This window comes from Aotus nancymaae, unplaced genomic scaffold, assembly GCF_030222135.1.
Source record: "Aotus nancymaae isolate 86718 unplaced genomic scaffold, 86718_ANA_hifiasm-v0.15.2.pri h1tg000021l, whole genome shotgun sequence".
NCBI lineage: Eukaryota > Metazoa > Chordata > Mammalia > Primates > Aotidae > Aotus > Aotus nancymaae.
This window is the reverse complement of record NW_026988433.1, coordinates 21,021,319-21,039,922: the sequence shown is the minus strand read 5'-3', so window position 1 is coordinate 21,039,922 and position 18,604 is coordinate 21,021,319. Positions and strand designations below refer to the sequence as shown.

Sequence of the window (18,604 nt, the reverse complement as noted above, 5' to 3'; positions counted from 1 at the left end):
TATTTATAGATGATTTGCAGACCTTATGGTAGCTACCCTGGGTTCCCATTTCAAGTCGAAATACACTTAGGGTACTCAAACCTATTATTATTTATTTTTAAATTTTTTAGAGACAGAGTCTTGCTCTGTCACCCAGGCTGGAGTGCAGTAGCATAATCATAGCTTACTGCAGCCTCAAACTTCTGAGTTCAAGTGATCCTCCCGCCTCAGCCTCCCAAGTAGCTGGGACTACAGGCACACTCTACTACACTGGCTAATTTTTTTGTTTTTGTAGAGATAGGGTCTTGCTATATTGCCCAGGGTGATTCCGAACTCTTAGCCTCAAGCAGTTCTCCTGCCTTGGACTCTCAAAGCATTGGGTTACAGGCGTGGGCCATTATGACCGGCCTCAAACTTATTTCTTTTTCTTTTTCTTTTTCTTTTTTTTTTTAAGACAGGATCTCTTTGTCTTTCAGGCTGGAGTCCAGTGGCATGATCACAGCTCACCACAGTTGCAACCTCCTGAGCTCAAGTGATTCTCCCACCCTTAGCTTCCTGGGTAGCTGGGACTATAGGCTGGGGGCCCACCGCCCCACCCAGCTAATTTTTATTTAAAAAACTTTTTTTTTGAGACAGAGTCTCACTCTGTTGCCCAGGCTGGAGTGCAATGGTGCGACCTCAGTTCACCGCAGGCTCCGCCTCTTGGGTTCAAGTGATTCTTCTGCCTCAGCCTCCCGAGTAGCTGGGACCACAGGTGCCCACCACCATGCCCAGCTAATGTTTTGTGTATTTAGTAGAGACAGGGTTTCACCATGTTGGCCAGGCTGATCTCAAACTCCTGACCTCAAGTGATCCACCCACCTCGGCCTCCCAAAGTACAGGGATTACAGCGTGAGCTACTGTGCCCGGCCTTAAACATTTTTTGTAGTTTCGCCACATTGCCCAGCCTGATCTTGAACTCCTGGGCTCAAGTGTTCCTCCCAGTTCAGCCTCCCAAAGTGTTGGAATTACAGGTGTGAGCCATCACACCCAGCCTCAAACTTACTACTTAAGAGCCTCAAGTCTAGGCAAGTAAATTGTTTGTGCAACCTCACCACTACAAAGCCAATTAGAAATTTGGCCTGGTTTGGTGGCTCATGCCTGTAATCCCAGCACTTTGGGAGGCTGAAGCGAGCAGATCTCGAGGTCAGGAGATTGAGACCATCCTGGCTAACACGGTGAAACCCTGTCTCTACTAAAAACACTAGCTGGATGTGGTGGCTCGAGCCTGTAGTCCCAGCTACTTGGGAGGTTAAGGCAGGAGAACTTCTTGAACCCAGGAGGCGGAGGTTGCAGTGAACCGAGAACGCGCCACTGCACTCCAGCCTGGGCAACAGAGCGAGACTCTGCCTCAAAAAAAAAAAAAGAAATTATTTTTCAGCTGGGCCTGGTGGCTCAAACCTGTGATCCCAGCACTTTGGGAGGCTAAGATGGGCGGATCACAAGGTCAGGAGTTCAAGACCAGCCTGGCCAACATAATGAAACCCTGTCTCTACTAAAAATACAAAAATCAGCCATCCATGGTGGCGGGTACCTGTAGTCCCAGCTACATGGGAGACTGAGGCAGGAGAATCGCTTGAATCCGGGAGGCAGAGGCTGCAGTGAGCTAAGATTGCGCCATTGCACTCCAGCCTGGGCAACAGAGCAAGACTCCATCTCAAAAAAAAAAACCTGATTTTTCAAGGTTTGCTTGTATGCTGTTGTTGAATATTTAGGAGGCTGTCTTTGAGGACTCAGATAATATGTGCAGAATAGATAAAATATCCCCAACTCTGCCCTGGAGAAGATGTGGATTCCAGTAGCCTTTTGGGTGAGCAGTTGCCTTCTTTTTTTTGGTCTTGCCCAGGCTAGAGTGCAGTGGCGTGATCTTGGCTCACTGCAGCCTTTGCCTCCCCGGTTTAAGTGATTCTCCAGGTCTCAGCCTCCTCATTACCTGAGACTACAGGCATGTGCCATCACACCTGGCTAATTTTGTATTTTTTTTTATAGTGGATACAGGGTTTCATCATGTTGGCCAGGCTGGTCTCAAACTCCTGACCTCAGGTGATCCATGTGCCTCGGCCTCCCAAAGTGCTGGGATTCCAGGCATGAGCCACCACTCCCAGCTGTGCAGTCTTCTATCCAGAATCTTTTTGTTCTTGCCCTAAACCTGGCACTATAGCCAGAGCAGGCTTTTCCCTAAAGCTATTGCCATTTTCTCTTCTCAGGAGACCTGTCTTCTGGTTACCTGGATAATATTAAGCAGGAAACAGCTAATGGGCCCACCTCTTGTCTGCCTCCCAGCCGACCCATTAACAATATGACAGCTGCCTATAACCGGCTGTCAAGATCAACATCAGGCCCCAGACCTGGGTGCCAGCCCAGCCCTCCTCGCGTGCTGAAGCTCAACAACTCAGACAGCCAGGACATCCGGGGACGGAATAGAAACAGCCAGAATGGGGCCATAGCCCCTGGGCACGTTTCAGTGATTCGCCCTCCTCAAAATCTCTACCCAGAAAACGTTGTTCCCTCTTTCCCCTGTGCGCCTGCAGGGAGATATGGAGCTAGGTAAGAATCAGTAGCCCAGGAATGTGGCTTGGGAGTAGCTGAAGTGAATATGGGCAAAGGTCTGGTTACCCTGGCTAGGCCTGGGGTAAGACTGAGGTCATTGCATGGTAAGGGGAGGAATGTGGATTTTTTCTGTGTTGTCACCTGACTCCAAAATTTATTTTGTGTTCCATGGGGTCTTGGGGGTTTGTTTTGTCTGCTAGCATAGGGCTGCTTCCTGTTACTTCTGAATTTTCTGACCTTTGCTCAGTGGCACCTCAGGAGCTAGTTTTCAATTGTTTTCTTTCAGTGGTAGGAGTGAAGGTGGCAGGAATTCCCGGGTCACCCCTGTAGCTGCCAACTACCACAGCAGAACTACAAAGGTAACATGGGCTCCGGCCCATGATGCTCAGGGGGGACTCAGACATGGTGGGGCTGGTGTGGCTCCTAAAGTTGTAGAAGTTGCTGGGACCAGGCTGCTTGTGGCTGAAGGACTGTTCCTTTGGCATTTGAGGAGGTTTCTAAGGAAGCAGGACATTTTCAGGGATCCAGGGGAGGAGTACTGCTCTTTCACTTTTTTTTTTTTGAAATGGAGTTTTGCTCTTGTCCTCCAGGCTGGAGTGCAATGGCACAATCTTGGCTCACTGCATCCTCCACCTCCCAGGTTCAAGTGATTCTCCTGCCTCAGCCTGGGATTACAAGTGTGTGCCAGCTATTTTCTTTTTTTTTTTTGGTATTTGTAATAGAGACAGGGTTTCACCATGTTTGCCAGGATGGTCTTGAACTCCTGACCTTAGGTGATCCACCTGCTTCAGCCTCCCAAAAGTGCTAAGATTATAGGCATGAGCCACCATGCCCAGCTTGTTCTTTTTTTTTTTTTTTTTTTTGAGACGGAGTTTCGCTCTTGGTACCCAGGCTGGAGTACAATGGCGCGATCTCGGCTCACCGCAACCTCCGCCTCCTGGGTTCAGGCAATTCTCCTGCCTCAGCCTCCTGAGTAGCTGGGACTACAGGCACATGCCACCATGTCCAGCTAATTTTTTGTATTTTTAGTAGAGACGGGGTTTCACCATGTTGACCAGGATGGTCTCGATCTCTTGACCTCGTGATCCACCCGCCTCGGCCTCCCAAAGTGCTCCCAGCTTGTTCTTTTACTTTTTACGTAAAGCTTCGTTTGTGTTGTGTTGTTCACCAGGCAAAGTCCTCCAAGCAACAGGGAGCTGGGGATGCGGAGGAGGAAGAAGAGGAGTGATGGTGTCTCCAGAGACTTTACATCGGTTCCTGTCTTCTGTGCATAGCAGCACTTGCTGCTGTGCAGACCCACCTCTCTGGCTCTTTAGGTGGGAGAGATTTTCCAGATTTTAGTTTTTTCTAGGTTATGGCCATTTTGTGTCTTTTGAGGTTGTGCTGTGGGAGTATGGGTTTGAGGGAAGGGAGCAGGGTGGCGGTTGAGGAACACTTCAGCCTTAGCTGCCATCTTTCGGCAGCAGTGAAATACAAACTGCAGCCTCTTGGCTCCCAGCGCTCCCTTTTGACTTAACTGTCATCACTGCCCCTTGGTGCTGTGTGGTCCCGGTGGAAGGAGGGAAAGATTTTGGAAACCTGGTACTCACCAGTGAAGTGATTATCTGCCCTGTTGGGGCCTAAATTTGGGGGCTTTGGGGCAACCTCTCCCTGTACTGCCTCTGTCCACACTCGATTGGGCCCCAAGTGTGTGTGAGGCGCTCTGGTAAGGTGCTCAGGCCACTTGCAATGTCTGTCAGTAAAGAGGCTTTTGAAGATGCATTGAGCTGGAGGTGAGTGGACTGGGGGCTGTGTTTTAAGCTGCTTCCTTGGCATTTGGCAACACTGCCTTCTGTTCCTGGGGTGGGGGGGGCATGGATCTTTTGTCCTCACTGTTCTCTAATGGGGAGGTCTGAGGGCTCCCTGTCCCCACAGGGGCTATGCTGGGCTCTGCCCCAGCCCCATGCTTGCTCTGAAAACCAAGTGTCAGAGCCCCTTCCCCTTGTTTTTATTTTACTATTATAATAATTATTATTAACTTCCTTGTAATAGAAATAAAGTTTGTACTTGGAGTTGAGCTCACTCTTGTTCTCCTGTATGCTTTATAGAGACTGCAGGGAGGCCAGGGTGGGCTGGAGTCAGCTCTGGGGTTGGGGGAGGTGAGCAGGGCTGGGCTTTCTCCGAGACTCTAGTAACCCTCGCAACTCCACTGTGAGCCCCTTCTTGGAGTACATAGGCATTAAAGGTGTAGTGTTTTAAATTGGACTTCTGAGGAAACTGACAGGCTTGCCGCAGCTCCAGTGATGACTGGGGGCTAGAGTGGGTGCCTCTGAATAGAGAAAAGCAGATTCTTCTTTAAATGCCTCCATCCTGAGAGGAATTGAGCCGTAGCAGGATTAGCTGTTACCCATCAGCGTCTCAGTCTGCATAAGACCATGGAGCACCGTAGGTCATACTGAGCTCCTTTGTAGTTCTTCCAGCAACCTGTTGGGGAGGGAAAGGTGGGAAGAACTGCTCCACTTCATAGATGGAACACTAGAGACAGGAACCATGCGGCCAGTTCTTTGCAGAGGCAGGACTCTGAAAAGAATTATCCTGAGAGAAAACTGCATGTATGCATGCACACCCACACACACACACGATACACAGTATGGTTAGATCTTTTAGTGTATGTCAGTTACACCTCAGTAAAACAAAATCACATTAGCTAGACTTCCATGTGTCAGGTGAAAGAAACTGGAGGCACTCAGACTTGCATGGCTTCTGATGTCATTGAAATCCCTCTGGGACTTCAAAAAGTTGGGAGGAAGGACCCAGGACAGCACTAAGTCCTATTCCTAGCTGGGCCAACAGTTATGTTGCCCTTAACTGTGTTTTGGGGGGTCGGGATAGACCTGCCAGGAAGTAAAACTCTCCCCACCTGCCTTTGGTTGGATTAGACATTGAGTGAAATAGCAGTGGGTTGGTTGGTATCACACTTTTTTTTGAGACACAGTCTCACTCTGTCGCCCAGGCTGGAGTACAGTGGTGCGACCTCAGCTCACTCGACCTCCACCTCAGGTTCAAGCAATTCTCCTGCCTCAGCCTCCCAAGTAGCTGGGATTACAGGCATGTGCCACCCTGCCCAGCTAATTTTTGTATTTTTAGTAGAGATGGGGTTTCACCGTGTTGGCCAGAATGGTCTCGATATCCTGACCTTGTGACTCGATCACCTCAGCCTCCCAAAATGCTGGAATTACAGGCGTGAGCCACGGCATCTGGCCAGCTGTCCTTTTTCATAGTCATTGAAATTACAGATGTCTCTTGGTTTCCTGAAGACAGAATGTGTGCTTTTCTTTCTTGATTTCCCTGTTTTGGCATACTTGTAAGAAACCATCTAAATAGTACAACGTTCCTATAGAAAAGTGCATGGACATGTGTAGCTAAGTGTGAACACATATTTGTCACTGCCACCCAAATAAACAGAACATTACTAAGATACCACAATACTCACACTCCCAGGTCACTCTCCTCATCCTGGGACAAACATAACTTATGCCTTGACAGTCTATCACTATCAGTTATTACTGTCCATGTTCAACATCATCCATGGAATCCTACTATTTAGTACCCTCTTAGGTCTAGCTTCTTTTGCTGATCATTATGTTAATAGTTCACCCATGTTGTTGCTTGTAGCAGTGGTTTGTTCATTTTCTTCCTGTACAGTATTTCATTATATGCCAATAATTTATTCTGGCTGGCACGGTGGTTCACGCCTATAATCCCAGCACTTTGGGAGGCCAAGGCAAGCAGACTGCTTGAGGTTAGGAGTTTGAGACAAGCCTGGTCAACACGGTGAAACCCTATCTCTACTAAAAATACAAAAATTAGCCAGGTGTGGTGGCAGGCACCTGTAATCCCAGCTACTGGAAAGGCTGAGGCATGAGAATTGCTTGAATCCGGGAGGCTGAGGTTGCACTGAGCCTAGATTGCACCACTGCACTCCAGCCTGGGAGAGAGAGTAAGACTCTGTCTCAAAAAAAAGAAAACAAAAAAAAAGAAAAAATATTCTGTTGATGGACCTTCAACTTGCTTCCAGTTTTGGCTGTCACTATTAGTGCTGCTGTGAACTTTCTCATACATACCCGTTGGTAAATGTGGGAAATTCTGTTGGGTTTATTCCTATGAGTGGTATTGCTGGGTTATAGGTATGTAGAGCTAGTACCAAACAGTTTTCCAAAACAGGAGTAGTTTACGTTTTCTTAAGCAGTGTCTAAGAGTTCTGTTGTTCCACATCTTCCCCAATCATGGTATCGTCTTCCTAACCCTTTTGGTGGTGTAGTATGTCACACTGTCATTTTATTTATTTTTTATTTTTTGAGACAGAGTCTTGCTCTGTTGCCCAGGCAGGAGTGTAGTGGCACAATCTCAGCTCTCTGTAATCTGCCTCCCAGGTTCAAGCAATTCTCCTGCCTCAGCCTCCAGAGTAGCTGGGACTACAGTTGCACACAACCACACCCTGCTAATTTTTGTATTTTTAGTAGAGACAAGGTTTCACCTTTTTGGCCAGGCTGGTCTTGAACTCTTGATCTTGACCTTAAGTGATCCTCCTACCTCAGCCTCCCAGAGTGCTGGTATTAGAGGCGTGAGCCACCACACCCGGTTCATTGTCATTTTAATCTTTATTTCCCTGCTGACAAATGAGGATGAGTATCTTCTGTTTAGTAGATGGTACACTTTTTGACCAGTACTTATTTCTCAAGAGGCAGCCCAAGGTGATGGCCTTAGAGAGAGGGGAGCAGGGGACTCCTGTCTCTGCTCAGCAGGGCAGACAGCTTAGGCATCTTGTTCCTCTCCTTGTCTAAACATAAATCTTCTCTTTGCTGTGAGTGGTTGTGTTTGCTCCCTGTTCCTAGCACCCTTAAGCACCAGATGGGAAGGAAGGAAAGCTACCTGTTATTTGTCCAAGAGGGTCCTTGCTCTGCCTATAAAAAAGACACATCTGGGACACTTCCACCAAAGTTAGCATTGTTTTTTTAAAATTATTATACTTTGGGTTCTGGGATATAGGTGCAGAACGTGTAGGTTTGTTACATAGGTATATATGTGCATGGTGGTTTACTGCACCCATCAACCCATCATCTACATTAGGTATTTCTCCTAATGCTATCCCTCCCCTAGCCCCCTATTCCCTGACAGGCCCTGGTGTGTGATGTTCCCCTCCCTGTGTCCATGTGTTCTCATTGTTCAACTCCCACTTATGAGTGAGAACATGCAGTGTTTGGTTTTCTGTTCCTGTGTTAGTTTGTTAAGAATGATGGTTTCCAGCTTCATCCATGTCCCTCACAAAGGACATGAACTCATCCTTTTGTATGGCTGCATGGTATTCCATGGTGTATATGTGCCACATTTTCTTTATCCAATATATCATTGATGGGCATTTGGGTTGGTTCCAAGTCTTTGCTATTGTGAACAGTGCTGTAATAAACATACTTGCACATGTGTCTTTATAGTAGAATGATTTATAATCCTTTGGGTATATACCCAGTAATGGGATTGCTGGGTCAAATGGTATTCTGGTTCTAGATCCTTGAGGAATTGCCACACTGTTTTACACAGTGGTTGAACTAATTTACACTCCCACCAACAGTGTAAAAGTGTTATTTCTCCACATCCTCTCCAGCATCTTTTGTTTCCTTCTTAATAATGGTCATTCTAACTAGCGTGATATGGTATCTCACTGTAGTTTTGATTTGCATTTCTCTAATGACCAGTGATGATGAGCTTTTTTTCATGTTTGTTGGCCACATGAATGTCTTCTTTTGAGAAATGTCTGTTCATATCCTTCGCCTGCTTTTTGATGTTTTTTTTCTTGTAAATTTTTTTTTCTCTTTTTTTTAAAATTTGACATGCAGGTCAAAAAGAAACAGTTAACTTTGGATTTCTTACCTATATAACTTAACTAACAGATGTCTTTTGTGCTGATGAAAGCTTTACCATGTTATGACCAAGATGCTCTTCAAAGATCATTATCAGGCCGGGCGCGGTGACTCACGCCTGTAATCCTAGCACTTTGGGAGGCTGAGGCAGGTGGATCATGAGGTCAAGAGATCGAGACCATCCTGGTCAACATGGTGAAACCCCGTCTCTACTAAAAAAAAAATACAAAAAATTAGCTGGGCATGGTGGCACGTGCCTGTAATCCCAGCTACTCAGGAGGCTGAGGCAGGAGAATTGCCTGAACCCAGGAGGCGGAGGCTGCGGTGAGCCGAGATCGCGCCATTGCACTCCAGCCTGGGTAACAAGAGCGAAACTCCGTCTCACAAAAAAAAAAAAGATCATTATCATTTGCCATTCTTTTTTTTTTTCAGACAGAGTCTCACTTTTGTCACCCAGGCTGGAGTGCAGTGGTGCAATCTCAGCTCACTGCAACCTCTGCCTCCCGAATTCAGGTGATTCTCCTGTCTCAGCCTCCCAAGTAGCTGGGATTACAGGTGCCTGCCACTATGCCTGGCTAATTTTTGTATTTTTAGTAGAGACGGGGTTTCACCACGTTGGCCAGGCTGGCCAACATGTCTATTGAAAATCTGTCTATTGAACATCCCAACCCCTTTCCCAAGATTACATGATCTTGAACTCCTGATCTTGTGATCCAGCCGCCTCAGCCTCCCAAAGTGCTGGGATTACAGGCATGAGCCACCATGCCTGGCTCTTGTAAATTTTTTTAAGTTCTTTGTAGATAGATTGCAAAAATTTTCTCCCATTCTGTAGGTTGCCTATTCACTCTGATGATAGTTGGTTTTGCTGTGCAGAAGCTCTTTAGTTTAATTAGATCCCATTTGTCAATTTTGGCTTTTGTTGCCATTGCTTTTGGTGTTTTAGTCATGAAGTCTTTGCCCATGCCTATGTCCTGAATGGTATTGCCTAGGTTTTCTTCTTGGGTTTATATGGTTTTAGGACTTACATTTAGGTCTTTAATCCATCTTGAGTTAATTTTTGTATAAGGTGTAAGGAAGGGGTCCAGTTTCAGTTTTCTGCATATGGCTAGCCAGTTTTCCCAATATCATTTATTAAATAGGGAATCCTTTCTGCATTGTTTTTGTCAGGTTTGTCAAAGATCAGATGGTTGTAGATGTGTGGTGTTATTTCTGAGACCTCTGTTCTGGTCCATTGGTCTATATATCTGTTTTGATACCAGTACTGTAATACTGGGATTCAGGGGTTCAGGGTGCCCTTAGCTCCCCTGAGAGAACACTTCTCCAGGTTCTTGGTCTCCTGCCCTCTCAAGAATGAGAGAGGGGACCAGGGTGCAGTGTGCAGTAAATGCTGGACTCAAAAGTGTTTGTAGAAGTAATTTATTTATTTATTTAGAGAGAGAAACAGGAGAAGGAGAGAGAAATAAACAGCTAACTCTTACACTGAGTGAGAGAATCCAGAAAGATGGGAGTCCAGGAAAGGAAAGCAGCTTCCACACTGAGTGGAAGGGAATAGAGAGAGATGGAGTTTAGGAGGGGAAGACAGGCTTCCACGAAGGGAAGAGGACTCCAGAGGGAAAATCCAGGATAGAGAAAAACAGCTTCCACAAGCATGAGAGTGTTTGTGGAAGGGGATTCAAACATGGAGTCTGAAGGGGTGTGGAAGAAGGGGACTTTTAACCTGGGGGAACCCCCACCTTCTTTAAGACCCCAGGCCAATGAAAGGAATTCCTTAGAACTACCGCTGAACTGATTGACTCTTAGTTTCTTCCTGCGCCTGTGAAATTTAAACATAAACCGTTAAATCTCCTGGATGGAGAGAGATAGGAGGGGGGCATGGTGCTAGGAAGTTTTTGCCCTTAAAACTACACCCCCTTGTGGACCCAGAAAGAGAACACATTCCCTCAGTACCATGCTATTTTGGTTACTGTAGCCTTGTAGTATAGTTCAAAGTCAGGTAGTGTGATGCCTCCAGCTTTGTTCTTTTTGCTTAGGATTGTCTTGGCTATATGTGCTCTTTTTTGGTTCCTTATGAAATTTAAAGTCACTTCTTTTTCTAATTCTGTGAAGAAAGTCAATGGTAGCTTGATGGGGATAGCACTGAATCTATAAATTACTTTGGGCAGTATGGCCATTTTCACGATATTGATTCTTCCTATCCATGAGCGTGGAAGGTTTTTCCATTTGTGTCCTCTCTCATTTCCTTGAGCAGTGGTTTGTAGTTCTCCTTGCAGAGGTCTTTCACATCCCTTGTAAGTTGTATTCCTAGGTAATTTATTCTCTTTGTAGCAGTTGTGAATGGGAGTTCACTTATGATTTGGCTTTCTGTTTATCATTGGTGTATAGCAATGCTTGTGATTTTTGCACATTGATTTTGTATCCTGAGACTTTGCTGATGTTGCTTATCAGCTTAAGGAGATTTTGGGTTGAGATAATGTGGTTTTCTAAATATACAATTACATCATCTGCAAACAGTCAATTTGACTTCCTCTCTTCCTATTTGAATAACCTTTATTTCTTTCTCTTGCTTGATTGCCTGGGCGAGAACTTCCAATACTATGCTGAATACGAGTGGTGAGAGACGGTATCCTTGTCTTGTGCCGGTTTTCAAAGGGAATGCTTCTAGCTTTTGCCCATTCAGTATGATATTGGCTGTGGGTTTGTCATAAATAGCTCTTAATATTTTGAGATACGTTCCATCAATACCTGGTTTATTGAGAATTTTTAGCATTAAGGGGTGTTGAATTTTATCAAAAGCCTTTTCTACATCTATTGAGATAATCATGTGGTTTTTGTCATTGGTTCTGTTTATGGGATGGATTACGTTTATTGATTTGTGTATGTTGAACCAGCCTTGGATCCTAGGAATGAAGCCGACTTGATTGTGGTGGATAAGCTTTTTGATGTGTTGCTGGATTCCGTTTGCCTGTATTTTATTGAGGATTTTTGCATTGATGTTCATCAGGGATATTGGCCTGAAATTTCCTTTTTTTGTTGTGTCTCTGCAAGGTGTTGGTATCAGGATGATGCTGGCCTCATAAAATGAGTTTGGGAGGAGTCCCTCTTTTTCTATTGTTTGGAATAGTTTCAGAAGGAATGGTACTATTCAGAAGGAATGGTACCAGCTCCTCTTTGTACCTCTGGTAGAATTCAGCTGTGAATCCGTCTGGTCCTGGGCTTTTTTTGGTTGGTAGGCTATTAATTACTGCCTCAATTTCAGAACTTGTTATTGGTCTATTCAGGGTTTAGTCTTGGGAGGGTTTATGTGTCCAGGAATTTATCCATTTCTTCTAGATTTTTTAGCTTATTTGTGTAGAGGTGTTTATAGTATTCTCTGATGGTAGTTTGTATTTCTGTGGGATCAGTGGTGATATCCCCTTTATCCTTTTTTTTTTTGAGATGGAGTCTCATTCTGTAGCACAGGCTGGAGTGCAGTGGTGCCATCTTGGCTCACTGCACCCTCCACCTCTTGGGTACCAGTTCAAGCAGTTCTTCTGCCTCAGCCTCCCGAGTAGCTGGGATTACAGCCATGTGCCACCACGCCCAGCTAATTTTTGTATTTTTAGTAGAGACAGGGTTTCACCATGTTGGCCAGGCTGGTCTTGAACTCCTGACCTCGTGATCCACCTGCCTTGGCCTCCCAAAGTGTTGGGATTACAGGCGTGAGCCACTGCGCCTAGCCCCCTTTATCATTTTTTATTGTGTCTATTTGATTCTCCTCTCTTCTTTTTTATTAGTCTGGCTAGCAGTCTATTTTGTTAATCTTTTCAAAAAAACAGGCTCCTGGATTCACTGATTTTTTGAAGAGTTTTTCCTGTCTCCTTGAGTTCTGCTCTGATCTTTGTAGCAATTGTGCAAGTTGTTTCTTGTTTTCTGCTAGCTTTTGAATTTGTTTGCTCTTGCTTCTCTAGTTCTTTTCATAGTGATGTTATTAGGTGTCAATTTTAGATCTTTCCAGCTTTCTCCTGTGGGCATTTAGTACTATAAATTTATCTCTAAACGGTGCTTTAGGTGTGTCCCAGAGATTCTGGTATGTTGTATCTTAATTCTTATTGGTTTCAGATAACTTATTTGTGCCTTAATTATTTATCCAGTAGTCATTCAGGAGCAGGATTTTCAGTTTCCATGTAGTTGTAAGGTTTTCAGTTGAGTTTCTTAATCCTGAGTTCTAATTTGATTGCACTGTGGTCTGAGAGACTGTTATGATTCTTTTGCATTAGCTGAAGAGTGTTTTTACTTCCAATTTTGTGGTCCGTTTTAGAATAAGTGTGACGTGGTGCTGAGAAGAATGTATATTCTGTTGATTTGGGGTAGAGAGTTTTATAGATGTCTGTTAGGTCCACTCGGTCCAGAGCTGAGTTCAAGTCCTGAATATCCTTGTTAATTTTCTGTCAGTCTCTTTGTAGGTCTCTGAGAACTTGCTTTATGAATCTGGGTGCTCCTGTATTGGGTGCATATATATTTAGGAGAGTTAGTTAGCTCTTCTTGTTGCATTGATCCCTTTACCATTATGTAATGCCCGTCTTTGTCTTTTTTGATCTTTGTTGGTTTAAAGTCTGTTCTATCAGACTAGGATTGCAACCCCTGCTTTTTTTTTGCTTTCCATTTGCTTGGTAAATATTCCTCTAACCCTTTGAGTTTATGGGTGTCTTTGCACATGAGATGGGTCTTCTGAATACAGCACACTGATAGGTCTTGAATCTTTATCCAATTTGCCAGTCTGTGTCTTTTAACTGGGGCATTTAGCCTGTTTACATTTAAGGTTAATATTGTTATGTGTGAATTTGATCCTGTCCTTATAATGCTAGCTGGTTAATTTGCCCATTAGTTGATGCAGTTTCTTTATAGTGTCACTGGTCTTTACAATTTGGTTATGTTTTTGCAGTGGCTGGTACCAGTTGTTCCTTTCCATATTTAGTGCTTCCTTAATTAGGAGCTCTTGTAAGTTAGGCCTGGTGGTGACAGAATCTCTCAGCATTTGCTTGTCTGTAAAGGATTTTATTTCTCCTTTGCTTATGAAGCTTAGTTTGGCTGGATATGGAATTCTGGGTTGAAAATTCTTTTAAGAATATTGAATATTGGCTGCCACTGTCTTCTGGCTTGTAGGGTTTTCTGCAGAGATATCTGCTGTTAGTCTGATGGGCTTCCCTTTGTGGGTAACCTGACCTCTCTTACTGCCCTTAACATTTTTTCTTCATTTCAACTTTGGTGAATCTGATGATTGTGTCTTGGGGTTGCTCTTCTCAAGGAGTATCCTTGTGGTGCTCTCTATATTTTCTGAATTGGAATGTTGGCCTGTCTTGCTAGGTTGGGCAAGTTCTCCTGGATAATATACTGAAGAGTATTTTCCAATTTGCTTCTATTCTCCCCGTCACTTTCAAGTACACCAATCAAATATAGGTTTGGTCTTTTCACATAGTTCCATATTTCTTGGAGGCTTTGTTTGTTCCTTTTCATTCTTTTTTTCTCTAATCTTGTCTTCACACTTTATTTTATTAAGTTGATCTTCAATCTCTGATATATTTTATTCTGCTTGATCAATTCGGCTATTGATACTTTTGTATGCTTCATGAAGTTCTTGTGCTGTGTTTTTCAGCTCCATCAGGTCATTTATGTTCTTCTCTAAACTGGTTATTCTAGATAGCAATTCCTCTAACCTTTTTCAAGGTTTTTAGCTTCCTTACATTGGTTTAGAACATGCTCCTTTAGCTTGGAGGAGTCTGTTATTACCCACATTCTGAAGCCTGATTCTGTCAATTAATCAAACTCATTCTCCATCCAGTTTTGTTCCCTTGCTGGTGAGGAGTTGTGATCCTTTGGAGGAGAAGAGGTGTTCCGGTCTTTAGAATTTTCAGCCTTTTTGTGCTGGTTTTTCCTCATCTTTGTGGATTTATCTGCCTTTGGTCTTTGATGTTGGTGACCTTTGGATGGGGTTTCTGTGTGGATGTGCTTTTTGTTGAGGTTGATGCTATTCCTTTCTGTTAGTTTTCCTTCTAACAGGCCCCTCTGCTGGAGTTTGCTGGAGCTCCACTCCAGACCCTGTCTGTCTAGGTATCACTAGTGGAGTCTGCAGAACAGCAAAGATTGCTGCCTGTTCCTTCCTCTGGGAGCTTCATCCCAGAAGAGCATCCACCAGATCCCAGCTGGAGCTCTTCAGTATTAGGTGTCTGTCGACCTGGCATGGGGTCAGGGATCTGCTTGAGGAGGCAGTCTGTCCCTTAGCAGAGCTCAAGCGCTGTGCTGGGAGATTTTCTGCTCTCTTCAGAGCCAGCAGGCAGGAATATTTTAAGTCTGCTGAAGCTGTACCCACAGCTGTCCCTTCCCCTAGGTGCTCTGTCCCAGAGAGATGAGTTTTATCTATAAGCCCCTGACTGGGGCTGCTGCCTTTCTTTCAGAGATGTCCTCTCCAGACAGGAGGAATCTAAAGAGGCAGTCTAGCTACAGCGGCTTTGCTGAGCTGCAGTGGGTTCCGCCCAGTTCAGACTTCCCTGTGGCTTTGTTTACACTGTGAGGGAAAAACTCCTACTCAAGCCTCAGTAATGGCAGATGCTCCTCCCCCACCAAGCTCAAGCATCCCCCGGTCAACTTCAGAGTGTTGTGCTGGCAGCAAGAATTTCAAGCCAGTGGATCTTAGCTTGCCGGGCTCCATGGGGGTGGGATCTGCCAAGCTAGACCACTTGGTTCCCTGGCTTCAACCCCCTTTCCAGGGGAGTGAACAGTTCTGTCTCACTGATGTTCCAGGCACCACTGGGGTATGAAAAAAAACTCCTGCAGCTAGCTCGGTGTCTGCCCAAATGGCCGCCCAGTTTAGTGCTGGAAACCCAGGGCCCCGGTGGCATAGGCACCCAAGGGAGTCTCCTGGTCTGCATGTTGCGAAGACCAAGGGAAAAGCATAGTATCTGGGCTGGAGTGCACCATTCCTCCCGGCATACTCCCTCGTGGCTTCCCTTGGCTAGGGGAAGGAGTTCCCCATCCCCTTGCGCTTCCTGGGTGAGGTGACGCCCCACCCTGCTTCAGTTCACCCTCCGTGGGCTGCACCCACTGTCTAACCAGTCCCAGTGAGATAAGCCAGGTACCTCAGTTGGAAATGCAGAAATCACCCACCTTCTGCATTGATCTCGCTGGGAGCTACAGATTGGAGGTGTTCCTATCCTGCCATCTTGCCAGCCACTCTTCCATAGTTAGTTAGCATTTATGAAGTACAAGAAAGGTGGAGCTGAGAGAATGAGAATAAAGTGGCTCTGGGTGAGAACTACCATGGAACAGGAGGAGACAAGCAGGTCACAGAGAACTGAGTTAGATTATCCAGAGTATAGCCAACCTGAGCTCCCTCGTCGGGGAGGCAGCTGTGCAAAGAGCTGAGCGTTGATCACGGACAGCAAGACTAAGCAAGTCCTCACCTCTTTACCGTATTTGCCTTCTGCACAAGGTGTGAGGGCACTGCCTGCTCCCAAAGGAGATGTGTCTAATAGGGGCCCAGACTCTGCCAGGGTAACAATCTGCTTGAGGAAAATGGCCACACCAGGCCCAAGCGCATAGACCAGCTGCCAGGACAAAAAGTGGGCAGGGCATGTGGGGTTACGTTTAGCTTTGACCTTGGATTTTCCTGTCTGTAATTTCTACGTGGAATGCATAGACTCAGGAGTCAGGTTGGGGGAAGGGTGGTTTAAAAGCCTCACAGAGTAAGAATCATGTCAAATGCCAAGAGACCATAATAATTAGAAACACTTTAATTCCTAGCCACTTGGCAGCACTTAAATATCAGAGCCATCCAAGCATGCCAGCCTTTGAACTTGCTCAGCAAGAGTAGATGATCACACAACTCTTAAGGTAAATCAAAATTAGATGAAGGTTATTTATTGGTGTGACTTTTTCCTTTAGTGAGCTTCTTTTACACAACGTGGTGTAAATAGCATCAGATTGAATGAAAAGTTTGTTAAATGCAACCATAAATAATTATAATAAATATACATCAAGTAACTTTACAGCACACATTTTTTAGGGCCAAGGTTTGGATCTGTCTGGACCTCAATGTGCTCTCGGAGAAGCAGCCATGTTAGCAGCAGATACCTCACAGCTGTCATCTACTCAAGTGATGGCCAACAGAAGCTTCTGAACCCCTCGTGGGGAGGTAGCTGACAAGTCCATTCGAGGGATGAGGACTGGAGGGAACCAAGAATTTAAAGATACAGGGAGGAAAAACCACTTCTAATAAATCCAAAGGCTCTTTCATGTAAGCAGAAATGAAAATAAGAGGATCCTTGTTGTCAGGAATACATCCTGGATGTGACCCCCACACTCAAGGGAGCTGTGGCCACTGGGGGGGCAGTGGGCGGACCATCTTTCAAAGCAGGGGGACTGCTTGCAGGTGCTCACCTCCAGAGGTGACTTGCATCAAATATAACTGATGCAGCTGTCACGATTAACCCTCGGTCTATCTCGTCCTTAGGTCAGGGGTTCCTTTCTTTAATGGTCCTTGATGCATTTCCTAAGAGTTACAAGGAGGAGATGGATGCTAATGGCTCTATCTCTAGAACTCACAATCCTTCCAGCAGGCCAGGGCACATCTTTCTTGGGCCAGCATCCACACTCCAAAACCTTCTAGACAGCACTCACTCAGAACTTCCAATATTCACAATATTATACAATAAATACAGCGATACGATTCTGTGAGACCTGGCAAGGTCCAAAGTGACAGTGTCCAACAAGATGGCCTGTGCTGCTCATGAACAGAGTACCATTGGACAAAGACCTATTGGGGGCACAGATGCACTGGGGCAGTGGGTGAGCCTGGGGGCAGCTCAGCCCTGGCACACACACACACACACGGGGTGATGGGGGTGCTGGACGGGGCTGGCCAGAGGGGCGGAAGGACCCCACTGGAATCTCCATCTGGACTTGAGTGTCTGGGTCACTAAAGCAGACCCCGAATTGAGCAGAGCACCTCAGGCCACACTTTTGAAAACGGGGATGCGGCCTTTTCCCTTGTTCCCGAGTCACTGCAGGAAGGGCGGGCCATTTCTGAGTGTTTTGTGCTCCTTTTTCGTGGGGTAGGCTTGAGTCATGTGTTTTCCTCTTCAACCAGAGTCTCGGAAGAGGCCCCCACCTGAGCACTGTCCCCCACCTCTGGGTGTCTTCTCACCCCCTGCAGCTGGGATGCACCCAGCCAGGTTCTGTGAACTAAGGTTGGGATGAACCCTTGAGTCTCCTGTTCCTGAGGAGGGCTCAGATGAAAACTATCAGACCAGGCAGGGCCCAGAAGAGACAGACGGCAGATGGGGGGGGTGTGGGAGGGGCAGGGGAGAACCACCGTGGGCTTTTCCTCAGAAAAACCAAGATCAGGAGCAAGTTCTAAAGCAGTAAGATGAACACATAAAGCTCCCTGTGTGTCTCATGTGTTTGGGCAACTGGTCCAGCCACCTCTAGGTGGAGGGAGGCCTGCCGGGGCTGCCTCGGGAGTAACTCCAGCTCGAGGCCGGAGGGCAGGGCTGGCCACAGCCTTATCTGTGGAGATGTTCTGCTAAAAGCACGGAGGCTCTGCGTGGCTGAGGCCATTGCACCCCCAGCTTCCTGCTGGGTGGTTCTGTGATGAGGAACCAGCTGGGGCCTGATGGCATCAGAATCTGGTGGCCATGAGGGACAATGTCCAGGAAGATCAAATTAGACACAAACTGTCTGGGAACTAAACTATCCTACAAATAGACCACAAACAGGCAGCAAAAGAACCAACCCATCACAAAACGTACAAAGACAAAAGGTTAAGTCTTCCAGGAGGCCCTGGAATTGGACGAAAGTTCAGAAAAGCAAAATGTTGCCACCTCCTCACGCAGGGCCCTGGAGGGACGGGCCGCAGCGGCGGGCTTCCCAAGCCGGCAGAGCGGGTGTCTCAGTGACAGCCTAACTCTGGGGCTCCCTCCCGTCAGCCACTGAGGGGGTCTTCTCGGTAGTGAATGGCACAACGAAGTTTCTCCAGCATGATTTCCAGAGAGGAGTACTGGGGAAGCTTGATCATGAACATGCAGGTCTCCACACGGATGTAGCGAGAGTCTGGGGAACCTACAAGAAACCAAGCCAAGGTCAGAGGGCTGGGCCCACGGCTGGGA

General features: G+C 46.1%; 2 protein-coding genes across 14 annotated transcripts in view; one reads left to right on the top strand and one right to left on the bottom strand.

Annotated features, from left to right (window-relative positions):
* TRAFD1 (TRAF-type zinc finger domain containing 1) overlaps window positions 1-4,629 on the top strand; it is a 33,947-nt gene extending 29,318 nt beyond the window's left edge. For 2 of the 4 annotated variants that reach the window (XM_012469034.2, XM_064379821.1), the window contains exons 10-12: window positions 2,226-2,565; window positions 2,855-2,927; window positions 3,740-4,629. In XM_012469034.2, coding sequence (XP_012324457.1) covers window positions 2,226-2,565; window positions 2,855-2,927; window positions 3,740-3,796 — 470 coding nt within the window. In that variant the 3' untranslated portion in view covers window positions 3,797-4,629. Of the gene's footprint in view, window positions 1-2,225; window positions 2,566-2,854; window positions 3,417-3,739 lie in introns of those variants that run through there. The other 2 variants (XM_064379818.1, XM_064379819.1) reach the window with 1 other exon arrangement.
* Window positions 4,630-10,774: 6,145 nt separating this feature from the next.
* HECTD4 (HECT domain E3 ubiquitin protein ligase 4) overlaps window positions 10,775-18,604 on the bottom strand; it is a 226,107-nt gene continuing 218,277 nt past the window's right edge. For all 10 annotated transcript variants that reach the window (XM_021675516.2, XM_064379807.1, XM_064379808.1 and 7 more), the window contains one exon: window positions 10,775-18,557. In XM_021675516.2, coding sequence (XP_021531191.2) covers window positions 18,421-18,557 — 137 coding nt within the window. In that variant the 3' untranslated portion in view covers window positions 10,775-18,420. The remainder of the gene's footprint in view (window positions 18,558-18,604) is intronic.